This window comes from Podarcis erhardii (assembly GCF_964252035.2).
Source record: "Podarcis erhardii genome assembly, chromosome: 13".
Classification (NCBI taxonomy): Eukaryota; Metazoa; Chordata; class Lepidosauria; order Squamata; family Lacertidae; genus Podarcis; species Podarcis erhardii.
Genome location: NC_138502.1, coordinates 10,484,074 through 10,509,956, shown reverse-complemented (window position 1 = coordinate 10,509,956; position 25,883 = coordinate 10,484,074). Strand labels below are relative to the sequence as shown.

General features: G+C 43.8%; 4 protein-coding genes across 4 annotated transcripts; 3 read left to right on the top strand and 1 right to left on the bottom strand.

The window, feature by feature from the left end:
* Positions 1–40: 40 nt before the first annotated feature.
* Positions 41–3,191, bottom strand: LOC309326641 (arylamine N-acetyltransferase, pineal gland isozyme NAT-10-like). The gene has a single exon (XM_081835518.1). The coding sequence runs from the start codon at positions 2,649–2,651 to the stop codon at positions 1,839–1,841; it is 813 nt and encodes a 270-aa protein (XP_081691644.1). The 5' UTR covers positions 2,652–3,191; the 3' UTR covers positions 41–1,838.
* A 4,850-nt stretch (positions 3,192–8,041) lies between these two features.
* Positions 8,042–11,689, top strand: LOC309326610 (olfactory receptor 2D2-like). Its single transcript, XM_081835478.1, has 2 exons — positions 8,042–8,102; positions 10,349–11,689. The coding sequence occupies exon 2, from the start codon at positions 10,350–10,352 to the stop codon at positions 11,313–11,315; it is 966 nt and encodes a 321-aa protein (XP_081691604.1). The 5' UTR covers positions 8,042–8,102; position 10,349; the 3' UTR covers positions 11,316–11,689.
* A 4,171-nt stretch (positions 11,690–15,860) lies between these two features.
* On the top strand, positions 15,861–16,805 carry LOC309328413 (olfactory receptor 2G3-like; the record flags this gene model as incomplete). The annotated part of the gene is made up of 1 exon (XM_081838412.1): positions 15,861–16,805. One exon carries the CDS (start codon positions 15,861–15,863, stop codon positions 16,803–16,805), a length of 945 nt encoding a protein of 314 aa, XP_081694538.1.
* Positions 16,806–20,881: 4,076 nt separating this feature from the next.
* LOC309326608 (olfactory receptor 2D2-like) lies at positions 20,882–21,894 on the top strand (the record flags this gene model as incomplete). Its single annotated transcript, XM_081835476.1, has 1 exon — positions 20,882–21,894. One exon carries the CDS (start codon positions 20,882–20,884, stop codon positions 21,887–21,889), a length of 1,008 nt encoding a protein of 335 aa, XP_081691602.1. The 3' UTR covers positions 21,890–21,894.
* Between the last annotated feature and the right edge of the window lie 3,989 nt (positions 21,895–25,883).

The window sequence follows — 25,883 nt, the reverse complement described above, 5'->3', positions numbered from 1 at the left end:
TGCTAGTCTGGGGCTGATGCAGCAAATCGTTTCTATTGGAACCCCAAACTTTGCCTAGGAGTGTGTTACGTTGTGGGTGAACATATCAGACGACACAGCATTTCTTCAAACAGCTCTTGTTTATTCACAGGCCAGAACAGAACAGAACTGAAGGGTTCAGCCAGCCTGCTTATATAGAGCTCCACTACAACGCAACTGTAACCACTTTCTGTAACTATCCAATCACTGAACGTCACTTTCAATCCCTATTTGCTTATGTGGACCTGAGTGAAAACTATCTACAGTATCCCCCCACTGGCCCAGGGTGAGAACTTCAGTACATAACAGAGTGTGTTAAGAGGCATATGAACAATCTATAAATGGAACACACAAATTTCTAATGCAGGGAAATGGATAGTTTCAGATTATGACCAAGAGGAGGCGCAAATTCAACAAGCCACTCAGTCACGCAACTCTCTGGTTGAACTTGGGCCAGCTAGGGTCTCTCAGCCAGGCCAACTTTGCAGGATCACGGCAAAAGAGAGGGGTGACTCCACCAAGCTCCCACCTGCAAGGATTGTATCATCAAGTTAGTCATCTGAGGGAAGAACTGTGTGTGGCAGCAACTGCCCTGTTCTGGATGTTGTTGCCTGCTGGGCTCTAGGTTCTGATCTGGGGCAGGGAATAATATTTTTGAGGAGAAAATGTTCTTTATCAAGGGGAATCAGCCAGAACTGCCACTGACGTTGGTTGCAGCTTTGAAAACTTGTGATCGAGTTTGCTTTCTCCCTCCCACTGCTTTTTTCCTCAGGTGTCATGTACGGTATTTTGAGACTGAGCCTGAGAGCAGGGACCATCTTAAAACTGATTTTTATAAGCAGCTCTATGAGCCTCTTTTGGCTAAAGGTCACGGGAAGCAGGTTTGTTGTGCAAGAACTCCAAACTGCACTACCTGTTGTAATAAATGTAAAACTGCCCTTATTTCCTTATGGGGGACACAAGAGCCCTTATAGAGTCCTTTGCAGGTTCTCTATCGGTCGGAGAAAGTAACAGAGGCCAACCAGAGAATATTGAGAAGCAAAGCAGATAGTAAACCTGATCTTTATTGAACCGTTGCAACAGGGTGCCCCCTTCACACGCAGGAGAAGGAGGAGGACCCAGAACCAAGGTGTGCCCGCCCTTATATATTTTAAATTGCCCGCCCTGGAGTCCAAGACCACCCCCTGACACATCATACCTACATCACAGAAAGGGCAGTCTACAACAGAAATCTGAGTGCGTTGTTTACCTCCTGTCTGGCAAGTTACCTGTTAATGCTTACTTGATTGGATACCCTGAGGAGCCTGGCCAGTCTTTTGTAATGATAAATAATTAGTTCCTGAGCCAGGTCACAGGCTCACCCTATTCATACACAGACATACATTTAAGACAGGATTTGTGAATAAAAAGACAATGGGGAGGCTTTTCCATTTTCCTTGACCTTGCAGATAAATCATTTGGTCAGTTTGGGAGTCAAAATGGTTCTAGGGCCGTTTTCCTGTGCTGCTCCAGACATGTGGTTTATATATTTATGTACGTGTTTGTTGGTACATCTATGAACATTTATTATATATATATAAGACCTTAATTTTTTTATTTCACTGCATTTGCAAAATAGCAAGAGTGTGGAAGTTAACAGACAGGTCCGGGATTGGAACAAACGAATGAAATTTCCCCTTTCTTTGGAGATTAGAATGTTTGTGACGCTTCCATGACATCACGGCACTTAACCAATGGCTAGGAGCTGCACCCTGAGAAATTATTTACGAACCATCTTTTAGGCTATTATCTGGATTGGGAGCAATTTCCACCATCCCTCATTAAGCTTCCTCAAGAGGTGGCAGGATTTCTTCATCCTTTGGCTTGAAATTCCCGCTCAGGTTGATCCCAAATTTCTCACGGAGCACCACTGGGATCTTGTTGCTCTGCAGGGTGGTCTCTGTACGCTCCTCTCCCTTCTTGGAAATGAGACGCCAACCCATGTAGGTGAGGCGCCCGCCATTTTCTTTCTGCAGGGAGCAGAAGGATTTGCAAACGAATATGGAGCTGGGCGAAGTCTGGTGATACAGACACATGCTCGTAAAATTGTCCAGTTTCTTCTCCTCGAGGGTGAACTGATATAAGGGCCTCCCCTCCTTCCCAGAGACTTCTCGGCGTTCCAGCACCCAGATGCCCCCATGGAGGCCCAGCCAAAAGACGCCACCTTCCTGGACTTGCTCCACAGAGGCCTTCAGCTCTAATGGCTCTATGAAACCTTCACCAAAACCCACGTCGCAGAGCAGCTGGCGCCCACCCAGCTGCACCAAAATCACCATGTGGTCCAACGGGGGGCCGTAGCAGCCGGTGAAACGGTTCCGGACACGCCCGGCCGCAGCTTTGGCATCAAATCCCAATGCCTGCAGCAGCCACAGGAAGAGGCCATTCAGCTCAAAACAGAAGCCACCCCGATGCTGCCGGACGATCTTGTTGTAGAGGGAGGACACTTCCAAGACGATGGGCTCCCCGGAATGGATACTGAGGCTCTCGAAGGGCACGGAGAGGAGGTGGCACCGGTGGAGGCTGCGCAGGGTCTCCAGAGAAGGCTGCATGGGGCCCTGGTACCCGATCCGTTGCAGGTAATGTCCAATGTCCATTCTGGACTGGACTCAGGAAGTAGATGAGGAAGGATGAGGAGGTAGATCGGGATTCCTATTCTTTCCGCTCCCAGAGTTCGCAGGTGGGAGACCTTTTCCACACAGAGGGTTATATTGCCTTCCCTGCAACCTTCCACATGCGTAAGGTGGAGAAGCAAATGTGAGCAGAGCCAAAAATGGAAAGGGGCAGAATGTATTTGGCTGGCTGGTTTCTGCACACACTCCTCTGTGTGGCAGCTTCACATGCAAGAAAGAGGTATTAAGCAGAGTTCAAGGGCACATTCCAGCGAGGTTAAAACCCGGGGAGGATCCTCACCCCTGAGCTGCCGTGAACGGATCTTCCGATTCTTCACATACTGCTCCGAACCCCATTCCAAGCTCAGGGAACCCAGGAATCTTGGTTCTCACCACATTCCTGCTTGCTGGCCTGGTTTCAGCTCAACTTCTCTGGAAAAGCACCTCGGTTATCGTCCGTATCCAAAAGCCAGCAGTTGTTTAGCAATGCGGAAAGAGAGAGAGAGAGAGAAAGGAAATGAGGGATATCATATGACCACTCATTCACAAACACACAGATACAGACAGAGCACCTCCCACTGGCTCCTGTTTCAACTCTCTGGCAGGATCTTAACCCTTGCCAGCCTCTGTCCAATTAAATCCACTTTAGGAATTAAATCAAAAGTATAGCATAGCCATGAAAGCGGTGACTCTCTTTTTCTCTCTTTCTCACCCCATTTAAAATACCCCCCCCCATTTTTCTGCATTATTTTGTTTTTCAGGAGGCCCCTTCTGTTTCAGCCTTTAGACGAGTGTGGAATTAAATGCAGGCAATTAAGAAAACATACCTGAAAACGATTTACAGATGGTATTTAGCTCTGAGTAGACTTGTTAAAATGTATAAGACTGAATCAGATAATTGCTGGAGATGCAACGAGGCTGAGGGTACATTCTGTCATATGTGGTGGACTTGTAAAAGAGTACTGGGAAATAATTTATAATGAATTGGAAAAATATATATTTAAAAGTTGTTTTCCAAGAAAACCAGGTTCCTTTTTGTTGGGGATAATTCAAATGGAAATTCCCAGGTGTCAAAAAAGATTATTTATGTATGCCACTACTGTGGGCCCGTGTTTTGTTAGCCCAAGAATGGAAAACAAGTGAGGTCTCAGCTAAAGAAGAATGGCAACTTAAGCTGACAGAATATGCCCAGCTTGCAGACTTAACATATAGAATAAGAAAAGAAGAAGAACATACGTTTAGAGAAGATTGGAAAATGTTTATTGAATATATGGGTGAAAATTGTGTACATTTGAAAACGTTGGCAGCATTAAGACAAATTCAGCAGTGTAAATAAGTTTTGATGGATATAATAATGGAATACTGAATGGTTTAGTTTATGTAAAATATGCAGGGATTTATGGTATGCAAAATGAACCATGGAAAGAGGAGAAGGGAAGTCACTGATATTTTAAGGTTGTTTAAATGAATATTCTAAAATGTAAAATAGAAAAACTTATATATATATATATATATATATATATATATATATGCTTTCGTAGATTTTCACGGGTACAGGAATGCAGGTTTTGGTGTCCTCGGGTGTCTTCCCGTGTAAAAGTTGGGGTGTCTAGGCGACGTTTCGACGAGGTCTCACTCGTCATCTTCAGGCTGGTGCTTTCGGCTTCTTGTTACTGGAACAGAGCAGGATCTCAGTGTTTGAGTTCCTATAAATACTGTAGAGGGGGTGTGGTGTATAGCCTCCAATGTTCTGGGCAGAGAGGAAGTTCCCAGGCTAGTGTGCCTTTTCTTCTTTTGTTCCTTAATTACTTGAGAGATATCTTGAGTGATTTCTTGAGTGATATCCTGAGTACCACTTAGGTGGGTCATTAGGTGTGGATTAGTTGTTAAAGTCTTTGTGTCTTGACCTTTTGAACTTTGTGAAGAGTTTTCTTGAGAAGATGGCTGTACTGTACTTAGTTGTGCTCTGGCTTGGCTTCGTGTATAGGGGCGAGCTGTGGTTTTGTGGCTTGTGTCAGCCAGATCTGTGTAGGGATTGCAGGGGGGTGCAGCATCCGGAGGTGCCACCATGGATTGGCTACTGGATGGTGTCTGTAATTCATCTGTGGAGAGGGTCTGGGTTTGGGTCTGGTGTGGTTGATTGGTGTTGGCGTTCTGTGTGCCTCTGGATCTGGTGTCAGTTTTTGTGGGGAGGGCTAATTTCCAGATGTCTGGCAAGCGGGATGTGTCGTCACGCTTGTTCATGTTGTGAGGGTGTTTCTCTATCTCGATGGCTTCCATGATTATTCTCTTGTGGTGATGTTCCGTGTTAAAGAGCAATTTGGAATTTGCAAAATTAATTTCGTGTCCTGTTTCTTTCATGTGTTGGAAAAGAGAGGAAGTTTTTTCTTCTTTTTTGACGGCATTCTTGTGTTCTGCGATACGTGCATTTATTCGTCTGTTTGTTTGTCCAATGTACGTGGCTGGGCAGACTTTGCAGGGTATTTCATAGATCCCTTGGTTTTCCAACTGGATTTTATCCTTGGGGTTTCTGAGGATATTGGCTATTTTTTGGTTGGTGCAAAAGGCTGTTTTGATATTGTGTTTATGGAGGATTTTGCTAATTTTATCTGTAGTGCCCTTGATATAAGGGAGGAGGGCCATGCCATTGTTTTCTTCTGTGTCTTGGTTTTTGGGGGGTGTTTCCTTTTGGATTAGCTTCGTAATCCTGTTTTGCTGGTATCCATTGGCAATTAACACGTTTGAGAGATTCTGTAACTCAGTTGTCAAGTGGTCTTTGTCAGCCAGGCGTTTGGTTCTGGAGGCTATACACCACACCCCCTCTACAGTATTTATAGGAACTCAAACACTGAGATCCTGCTCTGTTCCAGTAACAAGAAGCCGAAAGCACCAGCCTGAAGATGACGAGTGAGACCTCGTCGAAACGTCGCCTAGACACCCCAACTTTTACACGGGAAGACACCCGAGGACACCAAAACCTGCATATATATATATATATATATATAAAAGAAAAAAAGAAAACATATTTCTTTAATGCTTAATTGATGGTTTTCAATTTTAATTTTATGTGGTTTTTAATTATATACAGTACATGCATTTTTATGCACACTTTACCACAATGGCTGCCATTTTGTACACAATACTTGGCTTCAGACCTGCACCTGTAAAATTTGGAGGCTTGAAAATTATGGCGGGTGGCTGTGTTTTGGTTTGCATATTGTTTCAGAAAGTGCAGATTTGGTAGGTTTGCCTTCAGCGTGAGCTGAATCAAAATTCTCCACTATCCCTACTCATGGCTAATTACGGTAAGCTTCTTTGGCCATGGGTGCATCTAATCTTTGCCACAGTTGCATCATCTTTCAAATACGTTCTGAGCATAAAAAGCACCATTCCCAAATGACAAAGGCAGAAGTCACACACAGGGGAAATTTAAGTGCAATAATTGGTTGTTTATAGTCCAGATGGAAATAGGGGAATGGTCTTTGGGGGCAAGATGATGGATCGCACACGGAGCAGAACTAGAAAGTTTATTATTGCACCGAGCTCTTAAATAGATGAGAGTAATGCACTAGGCATTAGGAGCCATGGAAAGAAAGTGTTCATTCCGTACTAAATTCATGGGTCAACAATGGGCCAGTAGAATCCATGACTGGAAGCAGACGGTGGTCTCCATCCCTTTAGAAGGCTTAAGAACTCGTCAGAGAGATATCTTGAAGGAGCTTGAAGCTTAGCGAATGCTGGCAGTGCTCGGCGACATTCTCCAAGGTGCAAGGTGTGGTGGTCTCAGGTGGGCTGATCCGAACGTAGAACTTGAATGAAATAAAGCAGTGCAGTGACTGCCTCTTGATCTGTATGTCTGATCACCTCTCTCTGTTATATGTCTGCTTCTCTTCTATGTCACCCTTCTCACAAAAATGGTTAAAAGTAAAATTAGTTTTATGGCTAATGTCCAGGGCTATGCAACCACTATACCTTAAAGATTTCTGGGCGCCACAGTTTACACCTCACAGAGCAACAATTCCATTAGCAGAATTCCAAGGGGGGGAAATGTGGTTCGTAGTCTAAGGCACCACTTTTGAGGATTCCAGCCCATCCTTCTTTAGAGCATTTCAAACTGTTGAGTCCATTGTATCTCCATCATGGGTGGGAAGACAGATCTCATGAGTTTTTCTCTCTAGTGTGAGGGATGCAATTGTCTTGCAAGGAACTGGGGTTGATCTGAAGTGGCAGCTTTTCAAACTGTGTGCTGGAAGAACCCTGCAGTTCTTGAGAAGCATTGCGAGGTGTGTGTGTCTATTAATGGGAACGTCTGTCAACAGCAGATGAGGTTCTCTGAAAATGAGATTTCCCAACAATGCTGCTGATCCTCACCTTACAATGTGTCATGTGCATTCTTGGTTTTACTCTCAGGTCATGGGTGGAAAGGGGTAGCGGTGAGGCCCAAATGGGTCTGCTCAGTGTGCCTGGCATGAAGAGGGTGTGCACCTGAGGGCAGGCATCTTCAGCCCTTTCAGACTCATTTTTAACCCCAATATGCACTTGGGAACAGATTTCTAAGTCATTTACCATATATCTGCATGGTAGTAATGCTCGAACCACCACAGGGGATTGAACCCAGGGACCTTTTGCACGTAAATCAGAGCTACAGCTCTTCGTCACATCAATGTAGGAAATACAAGTCCAAAGTAGGAAGGATTCCCTGAAGGTCTCATTTCAAGTAACATCTGATGGGATTCCTATTGAGTGTAAAAAGTGGAGAGTAGAATCTTCTTGGATCTAGCCCCCTCCTCCATACTGCTGTGCAGCACACCAGCCCCAGTCCTCCATATGTGTGGCTTGTGAGACTCACGTGATCCCTTTACAGTGGGATCCAGGAGGAACCAGGATCGGTAAATCAGGTCTTTAATGTGTACTAGAAATCCACACTCAATCCAGACAGTTGCTATTGAAGCGTCCTTTGGTTACTGCTTATGCCCTGCAAGTCTTACTATCTAAGGTAGGGTTCTACAGGGAGGGAGCCATCCAATACCTGAGGCAGGAAAAGCCAATATGGTGCCTCCAGATAGTGTTGGACCACAGCTCCCACCATTCCTGACCACTGGCCATGCTGGCTGGGGCTGATGGGAGTTGTAGTCTCGACAACATCTGGAGGGCATAACACTGGCTATCCCTAAGTTAAAGGGTCACCTTAGAAGTTGTTCCCAGTTTGATTAAACATGTTCTTAGGCTCACCCCTAGGTCCCTGAGGAAGAAGAAGTTCCAGAGGTCCATTGCTTAGACCAGGTTAAGTTTCCTGTGAAAATAGATCACTGAAGGCTTATGGGATTGAGTAATGATTGTGTTTATTTACAGAGTGAACTTATTTACAGCTTGAACTATCCAACAGCACATCCCAACTAGAGAAGCAGCCAACACTCCTAAATACACTTTCCAAAGGTTACAGAGCCTTAAATGAATTTCTCCTGGGTTGCTTCCACTTGGCCTGTTGAGCATTTGTCCTGATTTGTTTGCACAAAGTTTGCAGGGAGGTTAAATGGCCACAGCTTTTTATTGAGCATTCGATCCGTCTGCGGGATGTTTGCATCAAGAAACCACATGTTTCTCCCTTCACTTCCCTGTTTGCAAAAAGTCCGTTTTGCAGTGAAGCAGCTTTGTTGCACTGGTGATAAATCATCTTTATGTGAGCAACCTGAATTTGCCAGAAATGGCAATGGCCTGGGAATGCCCTCAGTCTCACTTCCCCATTCAAACAGCTCTTTCTTTAAAGAGAGAGAGAGAGACCTAGATTATGCCACCCTTTCGACTATGTCATACTTGAAAGGGGAACATATGCCTTTATGTCCCATTCAGGAGATTTGGGGAAGTCCTTGCTGTTGAGATCAATCACCAGCAGCTTCCCTAGCAACAGATGTACTTGGCAACTTGGCAACATACAATTAACAAAGTTCCATCTGGCTGTGTTATACCTCTGCTGTCCAGATGCCCAGTCTTACAACAATACCTTTTCCTCCCCAGTAGAACTGAACTCTAGAAATGAGCATCGGGGGGGGGGGGCGGCAGGGGCGGGGAAAATACCCCACAGCCCTACAAATTTGCAGCATATCCTATGATGGGCACTGCTGGGCTAGCTCCCATGACGTCAACTAAACATTCACGGCTACCTTGCTCTGGAGCAGTTCTGCAATTTACAAATGCCTCTGGCTTTCTCACTCTGCTCTGAATTAACATGGAAAGGAAGTTCAGTTGACTTTAACTGATTTGTTTGTCTGCCATAGAAGCTGCAAAACCTGAAAATGCTAGATTCACATCATGGATGAAGAACCTTCCCTTATGGAGAAGGACCATGACTCCATGTGCTTTGCATGCAGAAGGTCCCAGGCTCAATCCCACCTCTTTTGGGCAGGAGAGCTGTTGTCAGTCACTGCAGGCAGCACTGAGTTAGATGGACCCAAACTCTGATTCGGTGTAACACAGCTTCCCATGTCCCTGTAACTTCTGTTAACTATAAAAGCCCATATTTTTATCTCAGCTTGATTAAATGATCTGCCCTATTGGAACCACACATGGTCATGGATTTGGGGGTGGAAACGTTGCTTTCCGAATTCTACACACATCATAAAAGCGCTAACTTCCAATGCTGAGTGGTTTCTGTGGAATTTCAAATTTCACTGCAAGCCATCACTGCTTCTTCATCACTGCGAGAGCCAGTGTGGTGTAGTGGTTAAGAGCGGTAGTCTCGTAATCTGGGGAACCGGTTTCGCGCCTCCGCTCCTCCACATGCAGCTGCTGGGTGACCTTGGGCCAGTCACACTTCTCTGAAGTCTTTCAGCCCCACTCACCTCACAGAGTGTTTGTTGTGGGGGAGGAAGGGAAAGAAGAATAATAGCCGCATTGAGACTCCTTAAAGGGAGTGAAAGGCGGGATATCAAATCCAAACTCTTCATCTTCTTTTTCTTCTTCTTCTTGTGGGAGTGAGTTCTGTAGTTCAACTAAGGGCTTGTCCACACTTACCCCGGGAAAGCCTGCTGTTTACCACTGTCAAGTGGGTTTTGCACCAGACTGATGTTTGCTCCAATTTAGCGCTAAATAGTGGGTTTCCCAGGGGGAAGCAGCAGGGCTAATGGAAAACCACTCAGACCCAGGGCCCCCAAAGCATGGGACAAATGAAAAACCACTAAGGACAAGCAGAAGTGTAGATGAGCCGTATGCATTGCATGAAGAAGTACTTTTATCTGTCCTGGATCTTCTAACATTCAGCTTCCTTGGACGTCCAGAAGATCTAGAGTTATGAAAGATGGAGAAAAACTTTTCTATACCCACTTCATTCATGCCATGTATAACTTTCAGCGCATTTCTTCTTCACTTTCCTAATCACAAAAAGTCTATTTTTATTTTGTAAAGTAGATTTTGTTGCTTTATGTGTTTGAATCCCTTTAGCAAAATACTGACAGTCTGGAGGTGACCCAAGTATTTGATATCCAGCTGGCCTCCTACTTTGTGGGTGTCATTTTTCTTGTCCTTTAACAGCACACTTGGGGTCCTGCCATGGAGGAAGGCTGCCCTCAAAGCTGGTGGAATGTGGAGGGGCATAATCAACCAAATACAACACAAATATACCAGCCAATCCTGTCCAATTATGAGAACTTGTTTGTTAACCCTCCCTGTTCCTCTTTTCTCTGCAGGATGCAAGACAGAACATTGCCTGGGAACTACACCATGATCACCCAGGTCTACCTGGTGGGACTCACCAGCCACCGGAGAACACAGCTTGCCCTCTTTGTGATTATCCTCGTTGCCTACCTGATCTCCATGGCGAGCAACCTCCTCATCATCCTGCTGGTCCAAATGGACTTCCGCCTCCATACCCCGATGTACTTCTTCCTCACCAACCTCTCACTCTTGGAGATGTGCTTCACCAGCACTGTTGTGCCCCAGATGTTGGCTCACCTGCTTGCCGGGGATGGGAGGCTTTCGTTTGGGCGCTGCGCCTTCCAGATGTACATGGCCTGCTCTCTGGGTTGCACAGAAGGCCTCTTGCTGGGGGCCATGGCCTACGACCGTTACATGGCGATCTGCTGCCCCCTGGTGTATGCTGTAGCCATGAGCCGGGCACGTTGTTTGATGCTGGCTGCCATCTCATGGGTAGGAGCCTTCCTTCTCTCTGGGCTCATCACAGCTTTTATCATGCAGCTCCCTTTCTGCGGTCCCAATGAGATCAACCATTTCAACTGCGAGTTTGTCATGGTGATAAGGCTGGGATGCACCGACACGAGCTTCACAGAGGCCATCATCTTGGGGGTGGGGGTTTTCATACTAATTGTCCCTCTGGCCACCATCTTGATCTCTTACGGACTCATCATGGCTACTGTCGTGCGCATGAGCTCAGGCGAGAGCCGGAGCAAAGCTTTCTCCACATGTGCCTCCCACCTGATGGTGGTCACCATGTTTTATGGCTGCCTCATTGGCCTGTACATGAGGCCTCGGTCAGGGACAGACCCCAGCCATGACAAACACGTTTCCATCTTTTATGTTGTCATCACCCCTCTCCTCAACCCAATCATCTACACGTTGCGGAATAAGGATGTCCATGCCGCAGTGGCTAAAGTCTTCAGGATAGAGCTGATAAACACAAGGCCTGAGTGGTCTTGAGAGGTAGCATTGTGTTTAGCAAACTGTGGTTGTCCAAACAAATCTATGATGTTGAAGGATGAACAGGACGGAGTGGGGGAACTCACTGAAGCTCATAGATTTATAGGACCTCAGAAAATCTGATAGAAAGTATCTCTTGATCTCCTATATTTAGCAATGACAGGATAATTCAAGGACCTGAGGGGAGGAGCAGTTGATTGGGGTGGTGATGGTGAGAGTTGCATGAAGAGCTGCCTACCATTTAGCTTCTGGTGTTCCAATTGAGGTGGGTCCTTTCATTCCAGACTAGCACCAAAGGGCTTCTTAAGAACTGACCTGCCTTAAGCAGAGAAAAGAACTGGCTTTCAAAAGAAGAAGCAGCAGAAGAAATTCCTAGTTGGAATCATGTCTTTACCATCGTATTATATAACTGTTATTTATTCTCTCTCTCTTTTAAATGTAATGTGTTTTGTGATGTTTGCCTGAAACACAGGTATCTACACCAAACTTTAGAATGCACCTTTTTTCCAATGGTTTTTATTGGATTTTACATTATATTTAACACAATTTTCCAGTAGTTTTTAATTATTTTACAATTCCACCACATATGAAAAAATGTACCTTCCTTTTCTTTACATTTCCAACACTTATTAGAGCTTATTCTATACATCTTTGCCATTTGTACAGGCGTAATATACAATCGGTACATCATCTTGATATAATTCTCTTTTAACAATATACAGTCAGTAAATAGTTTTTCCCAGTAAATAGTAAATAGTTTTTAGTTTTTTTAGTCAGTAAATAGTTTTTCCCAGTCTTCCATTTGTATGTTGTGTCCTATATCTTGTGCCCATTTAATCATTACAGATTTAACCGCTTCATCTTTGGCCTCCCATTCTAACAATAGATTATACATTTTCTTTAAGAGTTTATTATTATCATCTACAATTTCTCTTTGGAATCTTGATATGGTATAGCCAAATCCTTTCTTTTTGTCTTCTTTAAAAACCTCATTTAATTGTCAATGTTGCAGCCAATCATAAACATATTCTCTTATCTGATCATAATCCTTAAGTTTTAATTTGCCTTCTCTTTCTACCAAAAGCTCTCGATATGTTGGCCATTTTCCTTCTATAATTGTCCTTTTAATTGAAATTACTTCTGTTGGGGCCACCCACCATGGCTTTTTTTGTTCTAATAGTTCTTTATATCTTTCCCATACTTTTATTAATGATCACCTAATTGTATGATTATGAAATCCTTTATGTACCTTCCCTTTATTATACCATAAATATGCATGCCATCCAAACTTTAGAATGCACCTGGTACTGGCTGCAGGCCAGAATAATGTTTGGCAAGTTATGCTCCTTTGTTGCTGGAAGGTTCTCGCAATTTTCCTAAATTAACCTCTCGAGACCCAAGATGATGAGGTAACTAGCAACAAACTGGTAATGATCCAGAGGTAAACTCCAAAGAGAAGAAAGCATTCCCTATGGTGTGCATCCACACTCTTCATTGTCTTACTGACCCTCAGAGCTTTGGCAAGTTATAGGGGGAGAAAGCAAAACCCAATCTGTTGTTTATCTTCTTTTGATAAGAATAGACAAGAATGGTTGCTTTGAAAGCTTTATAGATTTGCTTGGTAGAGCTTATGTCAAGGTGGTTGAAGAACCAGCATTTAGTGACAGTGTACTAGCATTGCATGCGAAATATCTCCAATATCTATAGTTAAAGGACCTGCATGAACAAACCTGAAAGGGCATCTATGTGAGGCTCCAGAAAGCAAGATCCATAGAGCTAGACACAAAGGGCTTTTTAACTAAGAGTAAACTCAGGGCTTTTTTTCCCAGCCAGAACTCACCAGAACTCAGTTCTGGCACCTCTCAGGTGGGCGCCATTGCCATTATAAGAGAACAAGGAAGGTGTTTATAGTGAGTTCCAGCACCTCATTTTCTAGAAAAATAGCACTGAGTAAACTAGTTCCAATCCCTATACTATACTAGCATCCAGGGACTTCACTGGAAGATGCCAGGCACGGTTATTTCCTTCCAAACTCTTCCTAACTGAGAATATAATGGGCAAAAATAACCAGCTAAGATGTCCATTTCTAACCAATACTACAATGGCTCATTGTGTCTGTGCCCATGCAAAGTCTATAATTAGTTCTGGATGATATTCGGACCTGGACATTTCACAGCTTGGAAAAGCTACAGGGTTCCAGATTTCAACTTCAAGGAAGAAGCTATTAGACATTTGACAATGAAGACCCTGCCTTGGGTGCGGAGCTTCCCAAAACTGTGTAGAGAAACATTCCATCAGCTGCCCTCATTTGAAACACAGGTTTTCTCCTGAAGTCACTGACAGTCTCTAGGAACCTTCTGTATGATTTCCCAACATTTTGCATTAGAGAACTGCCTTAATTAATCCAACTCCTAATGCACACCTTCCTATAAGGCAGTGCCACGCAGGAACCCGTCAAGCAGGAACATTTTGGAGAGGCACAAAGGTAAGATGATATTCTGTGATAAGGGTGTTTAGACAGGCACTCTAACCCACCCAATTTGCACTTCCCAAACCAATTTCCTTTAAAATTTGTAGTTTTCCGAATTCTGTTCATCCTCACCTTCCAGTCACTGACACTGTGGGATTTGCTATTTTGAAAAGTTACAGATTTTAACACATTTGGTCACATGTACAGAATATCAGCAATTCTGCCTCTTCCCTTTTAATTTGTTTGTAGTTTCTTGCCTGATGTATCTAATCCTCCCCAGGGAAGCTTAGGGAAGACCAGTTCTGTTGGTCCACAGCAGGGATGGAGTACCTTTGACCCTCTAAACATTGTTGAATTTCAAAGTCCATCAGCCTCAATATGCATGCTCAATGGCCAAGGAGTTGTAGTTCAGCATGGTCTGGAGGACCAAAGGCTCCCCACACCAAAGGCTCCCCACAGTAAAACCTGGCTGTACACAGTGCTGATTGTGATGTGGGAGAGTGTGGAGAAGAGAAAAGAGAACCTCCTATTGGCATAACTGCAATGTTTAGTTTCAGTGTAGATCTTAAATATATATTGTGTAGCTAAACCTGCTTGGTATCCTGTCCAAGTTGACAAGTTGCCTCATTGGTGTTTTTGGTGTTTTTTTAAAGGCAATATTTTATTCTATAGATTTCAGGTCTTTTGACATGTCCCTCAGCACCTCTTTTCAATCCAGCTATTGTTGCCTTCTCTGGTGGGTTAAATCCTTATATCTCATGCTGTGCACACACCTGCCCATTCAACAGTTGCCATGAACAGGGAGTCCTTTTTGCTCAAAACATTTCCTTTTTGCTCAAAACATTTGCTCCTGAGACGCATCTGGAGAGACAATGCCAAATTTGGTTTAAATGGCTTCCTACCACAGCTTAGAAACCTGGGCAGAACTATTGCAGATATTAATACTGTGAAGTTTGAAATGACTGGATCCATAAAAAACTGGGTTCTTTTGGAATGAAACATTGTCCAGACCCATTAAAATATTATTCAAAATTTACTTGCAGAACATTCTTCAAAAACAGAACAAAAGCATAAACGATACGTCCATACAATATCTTGTGCTGTCCAGCGCAGGCTCAGCATCTTAGAAATTAAGCAAACTTATAATCAAAGCTGACAAATATAGCTCTGTTTCTCACACACAGGCTCCATGGCCTGCATTCCAGCCCCCAAGACTGTGTGCCCTTGGAGAGCAAAGAATCCGGCCACCACCCTTCCAAGATGGTGAATTGGCAACTCAATAGCCTCATCACATGATCAAAGGTTGCATTCAGTTTAGAGAACAACCAACAGTTAGGTAATTATCAACCCATTAAAAAATTCAGAGACCACTTAGAAAACTACTGTGGAAAAACCACAATGTTAGCAATACACGTCTCGCCATTCTCCATGTTAAACCTTTGTTTACACACATAGGCATTCCCATTTCAGCATCAGTTAAACAACTATACGTAACAAAAGCATCCAGAAATAGCCCTGTTTGTCATGGGGTCTCTTGCTGCTGGAGGTTCCCCAATCCTGGTTTAAGAATTGCATATTAATGAAGTAAACGTGGCAAAGGCAGCTTCCTTGCCATTTTCTGCTTCTTGGCTTGTAAGGTGAGAAGCAGATGGAGCTGTTGTCTCTCTCTAGCTGGGGCTTGTATGGTCTGCAGGCACACTAGACCCTGCTGAAGCCAAGAAAGTCTGGGTCAGGCCTGTGCCTGCATGAGTGATCACATGTTCCATCACCTTGGGCTGAATAATGGAAGAAAGGCAGGTTATAAATGGAACAATTGAAATAAGCAGGGCTTATGTGCTTTGAGATAAAACCTTCCAGAAGTTGTAGTTCTAGCCAGCCTAGCAAATGGTCAGGGATGTTGGGAGTTGTAGTCCATCAGTATCTTGCTGCTGAGATGATTATGCAAAGTTGATTGGTTTGGGATTTGTTCTAGTGTTGCAGGAAGTGAAACATCACCTGTTTTTAAAGTTGTCCCATTCCCAGAGAACATCTCTGGTTTCTCAATGTTGCCCTTTCTCTTCAGGCAGGAGACTGGAATGGGGTTGGCGAACCTCACCACTATCACAGAGTTCATCTTGGTGGGACTAACCAGTCACCGCAAGACACAGATTCTACTCTTTGTGGTCATCCTCATAATCTACTCCCTCACCATTATGGGGAACCTGGTGATCATTATGCTTGTGTGGGCTGACTCTTCCCTCCACACGCCCATGTACTTCTTTCTAATACAGCTGTCAGGCCTGGAGATCTGTTACGTCACCAGCACCTTGCCTCAAATGTTAGTTCACCTCCTTTCCGGCAATGGGACCATCTCCTTTGCCCATTGTGCTATCCAGATGTACATTGCACTGGGCATGGGCGGCACGGAATGCCTTCTCCTAGCTGCTATGGCCTATGACCGCTACCTGGCCATCTGCCACCCCCTGCTGTACACCAGTGCCATGGGCAGGTGGCGTCAATTGCAGCTTGCCTTAGTCTGCTGGATGGGTGGCTTCCTCCTGGGTTCAATAAACGTGGCCTGCACTTTCAGGCTCCCCTTTTGCGGTCCAAACCGCATCAACCACTTCTTCTGTGAGCTGCCCGTGGTGCTGAAACTTGCATGTGCCGACACGCACGTTACACAAGCCATTCTTTTTGTTGCATCTGTGCTGGCCCTGCTAATCCCCGTTTCTGTTGTCCTAACGTCTTATGGACTCATTCTCTCCTCAGTGTTGCGAATGCGGTCAACTGCCCGACGGCACAAGGCCTTCTCCACCTGCGCCTCTCACCTGGTGGTGGTCACCTTGTTCTATGGCACTGTCATGTCTATGTACATGATCCCCCAGTCAGGGTCAGCTCCTGACCGGGACAAGCAAATTGCAGTCTTTTATGTTGTGGTCACTCCCTTGCTCAACCCCATCATTTATACTCTGCGGAATAAGGACGTTCATGGAGCAGCAGCCAAGGTGCTGGGAAGATGGAGCTTTGAGCAGCGAAACTAAATGTTGCCTGTGATATGAATGGGGTGGCTCAAGTGTTGGTATTCACCACATAGTTACACAAAGAGGTGGCAGATATTTCTCCCTCCCCCATCCCCTAAGCAGTGGTTAGATCTTTCTTAACATCTCACATTGATTTTAAATGATTAAATTGAATTAGCTCCTCCAAATTTTGAGTGGTCCCCTTATGGGGACTTCTATCCATGGAATTTGAATTTTTATTCTCCAGTGATGTGAGCAATTCATATATCTAAATATGTTATGGGAATTCTCTATGGAAATTCCACCCTACCCCATTATGTCCTTTCGATTTTGGTATGTGGTATCAAATCCATTCTGATTGTTGTAATTTTATTTTATAACCTTCAAATTTGGCAAAATAATTTAAGTAAATTTAAAGCAATTTCAAATGGCTTACCAGGATCCTTTAGTATTAATACATCATTTTCACATACACTTCCACCCCTAGAGTTTTCTGTTCTTTTCTAATTGCTTCTGCAGGTGGATTTGGTGAGAAGCCAGACAGTACCGGAAACCATGAGAATCCTTGCTTTGTGCCTCACAAACATAGCTCCAACTAAGAATTGTAGAATTGCGGAGTTGGGAGGGTCCCAAAAAGCTCATTTAGTCTGCAATGCAGGAATTATAGCTAAAGAATGTCCATGCAACCTATGTCTGAAAACCATCAATGAAGGATAGTCCACAACCTTACTTCTCTGATAGTACCTTAGATCAGAATAAATCAGCTTAACCCACAAGATTAAGAACTGTAGAATTCAGAACACTTACACTATCAGCATTCTAAATTGTGCAAGGAGAGTTTGCGCATGGAGCAAGCTCCATGGTGAAGACCTTTGGACTCCAACATGTAGCAGGTGGTGGGACCAGGCAATGGGGAGTGACGGTGGGGTGGGGGACGACACAGGATCAGCCAATAAAGAAATACCAAAATTCTTAAATAAACACAAAAATTAATACAGTAGATACAGCCATGGACGTGAGTTTTACCTTTGTACAATAAGTTAATTTCTACACATGCTAGTGTGCCTCTCTATATCCTATTAGGCTATCTGAAGTTATGATTTCTTATTATGTTTTAATCATTGTTGCTCTGTAATGTGTTTTTGGGACACGGGTGGTGCTGTGGGTTAAGCCACAGAGCCTAGGACTTGCCAATCAGAAGGTCGGCGGTTTGAATCCCTGTGACAGGGTGAGCTCCTGTTGCTTGGTCCCTGCTCCTGCCAACCTAGCAGTTCGAAAGCACGTCAAGTGCAAGTAGATAAATAGGTACCACTCTGGTGGGAAGGTAAATGGTGTTTCCGTGTGCTGCTCTGGTTCACCAGAAGCGGCTTAGTCATGCTGGCCACATGACCTGGAAGCTGTACGCCGGCTCCCTCGGCCAATAAAGCGAGATGAGCGCCGCAACCCCAGAGTCAGCCACGACTGGACCTAATGGTCAGGGGTCCCTTTACCTTTACCTTTACATTCTTCACTGTCATCAATAAACTGTTGGCTATGAAAGGCTACAGCTTCTACTCTGCACCAGAAGTCCCTGGTTCAATCCCATATATTTTCAGCTGTGCCTGGGAATGTTCCTCTTCTGAAATTCTGGAGAGCTGCTGACGCTCAGCATAGACTTGACCTAGATGGACCACTGGTCTAACTCACTATAAGACAGGTCCCCATGTTCCTATGAGAATACCTTGCATCATAAAAGCTAAATAAAAGGTAAAACCTATGGATGTGCATTTAGATATACCCAGTTTGCATGCATTCAAATAATAGAATGAGGAATGTATAATAGAATGAGGAATTTTGTTTTGTTTTTTAGATTAGAATGCATAGAACTCTATGTTGAATCCAGCATGGACTTATCTTTCCATATTTCTATGCTAAGAGCTTGAATCCCCATGAGGTTCAGGAAATAAACAACTATTAATGGCTCAGAGAAAGGCACCAAGGGAGTCCCTGTGGTGTAGTTGATTCATCTTAATGAATCTCAAGCAACAGAAAAACAATGCAAAAAATCCTAGAGACAATAAAAAGGATGCTATGCTGTCTAGCTTTTAATGTCGGGATTAGGCAGGCAGTTGGGCAAACCAGGTTGTGGTGAACCTCACCTTAGAAGGCATTGAAACTTGGTTGGAGAATAATCCACAATCTGGTAAAGCAAGCAAGTCCTTTGTTTGTGGTCCCTGGCATCTCCAGTTAAAGGATCCCAGTTCATAGGACAGGGAAGGACAACCACCCGATGTCCTGCCAACATACATACAGCTTTCTCTTCAGGATGGGAGGCAGGGAGAAGATGCGTTTTCCTGTTTGAGATGACTCTAGATGTTCACAGCACTGATTGGACTTTGTATCAGTCATAGATCAACCTGCCTCACTTGCTCAGAGCAGGGAGGCACAGCACTGATTGGTTGGGCCATGTGTTGATCAGGAGGTTGATTTCCTCCCCAACCAATTTGATTCTTTAAAAGTGGGAGAAATCTTTAAAAACAAGCGCTAAATAAGGCCAGAAGATTGCGTGTGTGAGAGAGACAGAGAGCAAGACAGTGAGAAAATTCTGTGGCCCAGCAGGAAAGCCAGTTGGAGAGAGGAAACAGCTTTAATTTAGGAGCCAATTGTCAGCATAGGAGCAAAAGCAGGAAGAAGCAGATTTTGGCAGAAGGCTCCTGTTCTTTTTCAGTCTGTACCTTGCATTATCTAGGAAAATCTACCTCCTTCTTGTTCATAATTCTGGGAGGAAGTAAACCGCAAGGCATTAGTCTACTGAGTACCCTGCAGCAAGCAGTTTTTCAAAGCAGCTCTTCCTCAGTGGAAGCCCCTTAGGGAGAGGTAGAGCAGGTTTTTCCTTGAGATCACTGAAAGTTCATTTGGTTGTTCAACGTCTCACATGAGAAAGCTGATTGGAACCCACTCAGCTATAATTCACAGTTGCACAAGAATGAAAAACTCCTTCGAGGTTGCTGAGGAGCAACAAAGTGAAGTGCAAAGGTAAGATCATATTCTTCAACTTGGAATTGGGATTTTGCCTGTGTGTGAATGTTGTGCATATCTATCTATCATCTCTATCTATCATCTATCTCTCTGCTAAAATTTATCCCCATATCAATAACTAAAATTAAAATGAATGTGTGGCAATGTATGATAAATAATAAAATGTGAGAACAGAAAAACACACACCACACAATAAAATTTGGTTAGAAATCTGGACAAAGAAAGCAGTACTACCAGCTTTAAGGAAGTAAGTAATGATCCATACCTCTCAAAATTACTGTTTTGCCACAGTCATATTTGATCCATCATTTGATAAAAAGAAAATGGTCACAGTCAGGAATTGACAAAGTTGTCTATCAAACTGACGACACCCAAGTAAAGAGGGTTGACTGGATGAGGCGAAAAATTACAGATATAAGACCTGTGTAATCATGCTTTACTTATCTTAACCCTGATTGCACATTATGGGTGAAATTCAATTAACTTTTATTCTGAGTACCTATATTGATATTAATGAACATGGCCAAGTTAGGCTCATGGGTTTCCATAGGTCAACAAAAAACTAAAACAGCACCAATGTTTGGCTGTTAACTCAATGTGAACTCATGATTTAGACTATATCATGGGTAGGCAAAGTAAGGCCCGGGGGCCGGATCTGGCCCAATCGCCTTCTAAATCTGGCCTGTGGATGGTCTGGGAATCAGCATGTTTTTACATGAGTAAAATGTGTCCTTTTATTTAAAATGCATCTCTGGGTTATTTGTGGGGCATAGGAATTCGTTCTCCCCCCCCAAAAAAATATAGTCCAGCCCCCCACAAGGTCTGAGGGACAGTGGACCAGCCCCCTGCTGAAAAGGTTTGCCGACCTCTGATATTTATAAACCAAGCTTTGCATGAACCTGGTTTAAGCATTGCATGTTAATTGGTTGACACAATTTTATTGCCTTGGAAGGTGACAAGCAGATGGAGCACGTGTCACCCAATTCATGTCTTGTAGAAAGTTTTGCGTTTATTTGAAATGAGACAAGTATGCACACGCGGGGTTGGATTGGTTGGTTTGGGGATTAACTGACATTGTGATGTGTAACACATGGCTTGCCTTAGACTCACTGTTGCCCTTTCTCTGTAGGAAAGAGGTTAGAATGGGGGACGAGAACTTTACTTCGATCAAATATTTTGTATTGGTGGGACTGTCAAATGACCGAAGGACACAGATTCTACTCTTTGTGGTGGTCTTCATCATCTACTCTCTCACCGTTATGGGGAACCTGGTGATCATCATCCTTGTCCGACTTGACTCTTCCCTCCACACACCCATGTATTTCTTCCTGACGCACCTGTCAAGCCTGGAGATCTGCTTTGTCACCAGCACTTTGCCCCAGATGCTGGCTCACCTTTTGTCTGGAAACGGAGTCATTTCTTTCACCCACTGCACTCTTCAGATGTATATTTTGTTGTCCCTAGGTGGTACTGAATGCCTTCTTCTCAGTGCCATGGCCTATGACCGCTACTTGGCTATCTGCCACCCTCTATTATATGCTAGCATCATGGGCTGGGGGCGCCAAGTCCTGCTTACTTCACTCTGTTGGGCAGGTGGCTTCCTCCTAGGTTCTATAAATGCAGGTAGCACCATTCGCCTCCCCTTCTGTGGCCCTAACCACATCAACCACTTCTTTTGTGAGCTCCCGATAGTGCTGAAGCTTTCATGTGCCGACACGCACCTCACAGAGGCTTTCATATTCGTGGCATCTGTACTATTGCTTATAATTCCTCTGACAATTATCCTTATATCCTATGGGCTTGTTCTCTCCTCAGTATTGCAAATGAGATCCACCACTGGACTGCGCAAGGCCCTCTCCACATGTGGCTCCCACCTGATCGTGGTCACCTTGTTCTATAGCACCGTCATCTCTATGTACATGATTCCACGGTCGGGTTCAACTTCTGATTGGGACAAGAAAATTGCTGTCTTTTACATTGTGGTCACCCCTTTGCTTAATCCTATCATTTACACTCTGCGGAACAAGGATATTCATGGTGCAACAGCCAAGGCACTGAGAAGACTGGCCATTTTGAAAAAGAGTTGAGAGTTGCCTACTAGTATGAATAATGTGCAAATGTTGCCCAAACATTATGTGTGTTGTAGCTGAAAACGCTGCCAGCATTAAGATAAATTCAGCAGTGTACACAAGTTTTGATGGATGCAATAATGGAATACTGAATAATACTACTACTAATAATACAAATTTATTTATACCCCTCCCTCTCTCCCCAGCCAAGACTGGGCTCAGGGCGGCTAACACCCGATATAAAAGCAAATTGATTGAAATACAACTTAAAAGCAAGATTAAAATACAACATTAAAACATTAAAATACAGCCTCATTTCAATGGAAACTCAAATCAAAAACTTTTTGGGGGATGAAAACGTCAAATCTTCACCAGGGAAAAGCCAGGGAAGTTCCCAAATAGGAGTTCCATCACAGGAGGAGAAAAGAAAAAGGAAGAGGGGGAGGGAATGGTATCGTTTCTGTAAAATATGCAGGGATTTATGATATGTAAAATGGAAAGAGAAGGGAAGTCATTGACGTAAGGATGTAAAATGAGTATTTTAAATCGTAAAACAGAAATCTTAATAAAATTATATACAAAAAACCCAACATTTCGCGTGTTGTTGTTGTTGGTTTGCATTGTCTTTTTCCAATTTATATTATTAATTTTCCAAATTATTAAAAATCAAACCAAATTAAATTATTATTTTTTTTTTTAAAAAAAAATCCTGTTCCAAACATATGACCGTCATCTCCTCTCATAGCCAGATCATTTCTTATTTAGAGTTCAGTTGACATCCTTCACTTGCTGTTAAACCATTCTTCCAGCTGGCTGCTTTTTTCACCTTGCAGACAGCACCTCTGTTACATGTTATAAATAAATAATACTTTTCACATGTGTATTCCTTCATATACATTATTATCCCGGACCTGGTGTGCTGGGAGAATTAATTGCTATCTTCCATTGTTCAGTTCTTTGCAGTCTTTTTCTGGATGGTACAAGGTCACATTCGATTCCTCCTGCTGTTTACAGAATAGCGTATGAGCTGCAGCTGTAAATAACTGACAGAGTGAATATCCAAACTCCACCATGAAAATTCCGCTCTGGAGTTCTTCCTCAGCACACAGTTAAAACAAGATCTTTTCTCAAATTCAGCCTCTTTGCCAGATCTGTTCAGCAGCAGTTCATACTTTTTAAACAGTATTTCTCCAACAGCACTCCTAGTCCAGCCCAGGAATAATTTTAAATAAAGTCCATTCAGCCTCAGTCAAAGGGGGAGGGCATACTAAAACCTTGTTAAATTCATTGTTGCGCATAAATCAAAAGCCTTTCCCCTCTTCTCCGGAATAAGAAACAGAATAACAAGGGAGGACAGGAAAAAAAGGGAGACCATTTGAAAACCATAAGAAAGCACAAAGCACCTTGTCCCCCTTTCCCGTCTGTTGTAAGGATTCTCAAGCTTCAAGGAAAATATTCAGATACTTTCAAGGAGCCAAGCCCAGTCCTTTCAGCAGCTGACTGGTTGCAGGCCATTTGCATATGTTGGTTCAGGAGCGCCTCTTGATTAATGCCAATTGTCCAAATTATGGAGCAACCAACCACAAATCATGCCGGAGACGGAAGCTCGTCCATGGGAGGGACACATTCCCAGGTCACACCCGCTCTGCCTTTCAAGGTGGCAGACACAGGCTTGAGTGACACAGCAGGATGCAGTGAGCTCCCCAGACCTCACTCAGGCACCTGCAGGCCTACTTCACCAGCTCACAGGCTAATTTCCCAAGGCCTCCTCCTTCACTGGCCCTACTCTGCACCCTCTGATACTTCCTTTTCCAGGCTGGAATGCATCCTTAAAATGTGATGCAACACCCTCCTTGCCTTATATTGCTGTACACAACTGATATTTTGCAAGAAAGCTGCAAATAAGTCTTTTAAAATCAACACATAATATGGAGTCCTGATATAGGGTTGTTTTCAAACCACATTTACAGTTCTATACCTACTTTGTCCACCTCTGATGGTGGGTGCAGTATCATTTTCTACATTACCAGTGTTTTGGGTATGAATGCCAATAATTATTTACGCAAAATGTTGCCTCCCATGAACATGAGGAAGCTATTGACCAGCTTGTGGAAAATCCAGCTCTTGCAGGAATCTACATATTTTTTTGTGTGGAAGGGAAACTGGGGGGGGGGGATGGGACATAAACCCTAAAAGAACCTGACACGGAGAGAGCATGCTTAGTTTTCACAGACTACTGAGTATTTGTTGGTGGCAGGAGAGAAAAGATTAGGTGGAATGCAGTACAGTCATACCTCGGGATAAATATGCTTCAGGATAAGTATTTTTGGGTTGTGCTCCGCGGCGACCTGGAAGTAAATGAGCGCGTTATGTCCGGGTTTCGCCACTTGCACATTCGCAGACGGTCAAAATGATGCCACACGCATGCACAGAAGCGGCAAAATGTGACCCGCACATGCACAGGCGTGCTGTTGCATCTTACGTTCTGTTCAGGATGCGAATGGGGCTCCAGAATGGATCCCATTCGCATCCTGAGGTACCACTGTATTCTAGTAGAGGACATGGCATAGCTAGGTTATTAGAATATTCAATTCCATTCATTTCTTGGGAAATCTTTCCCTTGTGTCTTGTTAACCGCTATGTTAAAAGTTTCAAGCCCAAGTGGCTGAAGGTAAAGGTAAATAATTGTTAATGAGCTGAGGAACCAGAGATACAAAAGAAATTGGAGCAGATCCAGTGTGGGAGATTCACAGTCTTTATTAACTTAATGAATCACAATGCCTTTGTAAAATGGCAGGGAGAAATCATTCACCACTGCTGTCTCTGTTTTAAACCTGAGAAGAGTTAGGTAGTGGAATAAGCTAGGCTGTGATTAACCCTCATTTTGGAAGACTTTCCAAACTTGTTGGGGCAGCACCCAAGAAAAGCGCTGACCATATTTATATTCTTTCCCCCATAATTGATTAAGCTGTCTCAATCTCTTGCCTCAGGAGAAGCTGGATTTTTGCAGGGCTGAATGGCTGATTGGCCAGGACCTTGAGCTGGCTAGTAAGCCACCTCATGTTCCCCACATTACTCTACTTCCCCAAGACAATGTGAATGTGCAAATGAGAGGTGGGGGGGATCTATATCTCTAAAGTGCCCAATGAATGTTTAGTCAGATAACCATAACAAGCACTTGTGTGTATAGAGAGAAGACTACTGGAAGTATATCAGAGAAGAGATGCAAGCAGCTGCTGTTCCAGAATCTGTGTTCCTGTAAAAGAAAGAAGGCAGGGAGAGGCAGATCTTACTCCAAAGGAAGAGCCCTTTCGCTGGCTCTCGTTCGTCTGCATGCAGCCCCAGCTGAGTAAGATTGTCTTCCATAAACACGGTTTTAACAATGAGTCCCTAAGTGACTATGGAGGCCAGTTCTGGATCCATATGTCCTTCCACAGTGGGGACATTGGTTTCCGGATGGGAGTTGATCACAGTGTGGATTTGCCAAGCGTGCCTTTCTCTTGGCACGTTTCTCCCTTGCGTCCTGAGTTTGAGTGTCTTCAAAGCCCATTAACCACCATTCATCCTCCAACCGCCTACAGACACTCACATAGGACATTCATTGGTTCTGTTTTAAAGGAGAGGTAGAACTGGGTGTCATCTGTAAAAGAGAGAAGGCAGAGAGAGGCAGATCTTACTCCAAAGCAAGAATCCTTTCACTGACTCTCGTTTCTTTGTTCGTCTGCATGCAGCCTCTGCGAGGGAAACCAGCAGCTGCATGCAGCTTTCCTATGAAGTCACCAGTTTTACAGTGAACGTCCTTGCTGTTTTTTTGCAGCGCTCAAGAGAAAACTATTCAGCTTTCATATGCCTTAAGAAAACACTGCTGCAAGAGAAATTTCTTAACAGCTGCTGGTGAACCCTGTGCAGCATATAAAGGTCAGATAATATTGAGTAATTTGTAAGTCAATTGGTGGTGGGGTGGGGAGGAAACCCCTAACGTTTGTGGGCACTATCCTTTCTTGAAAAGTTA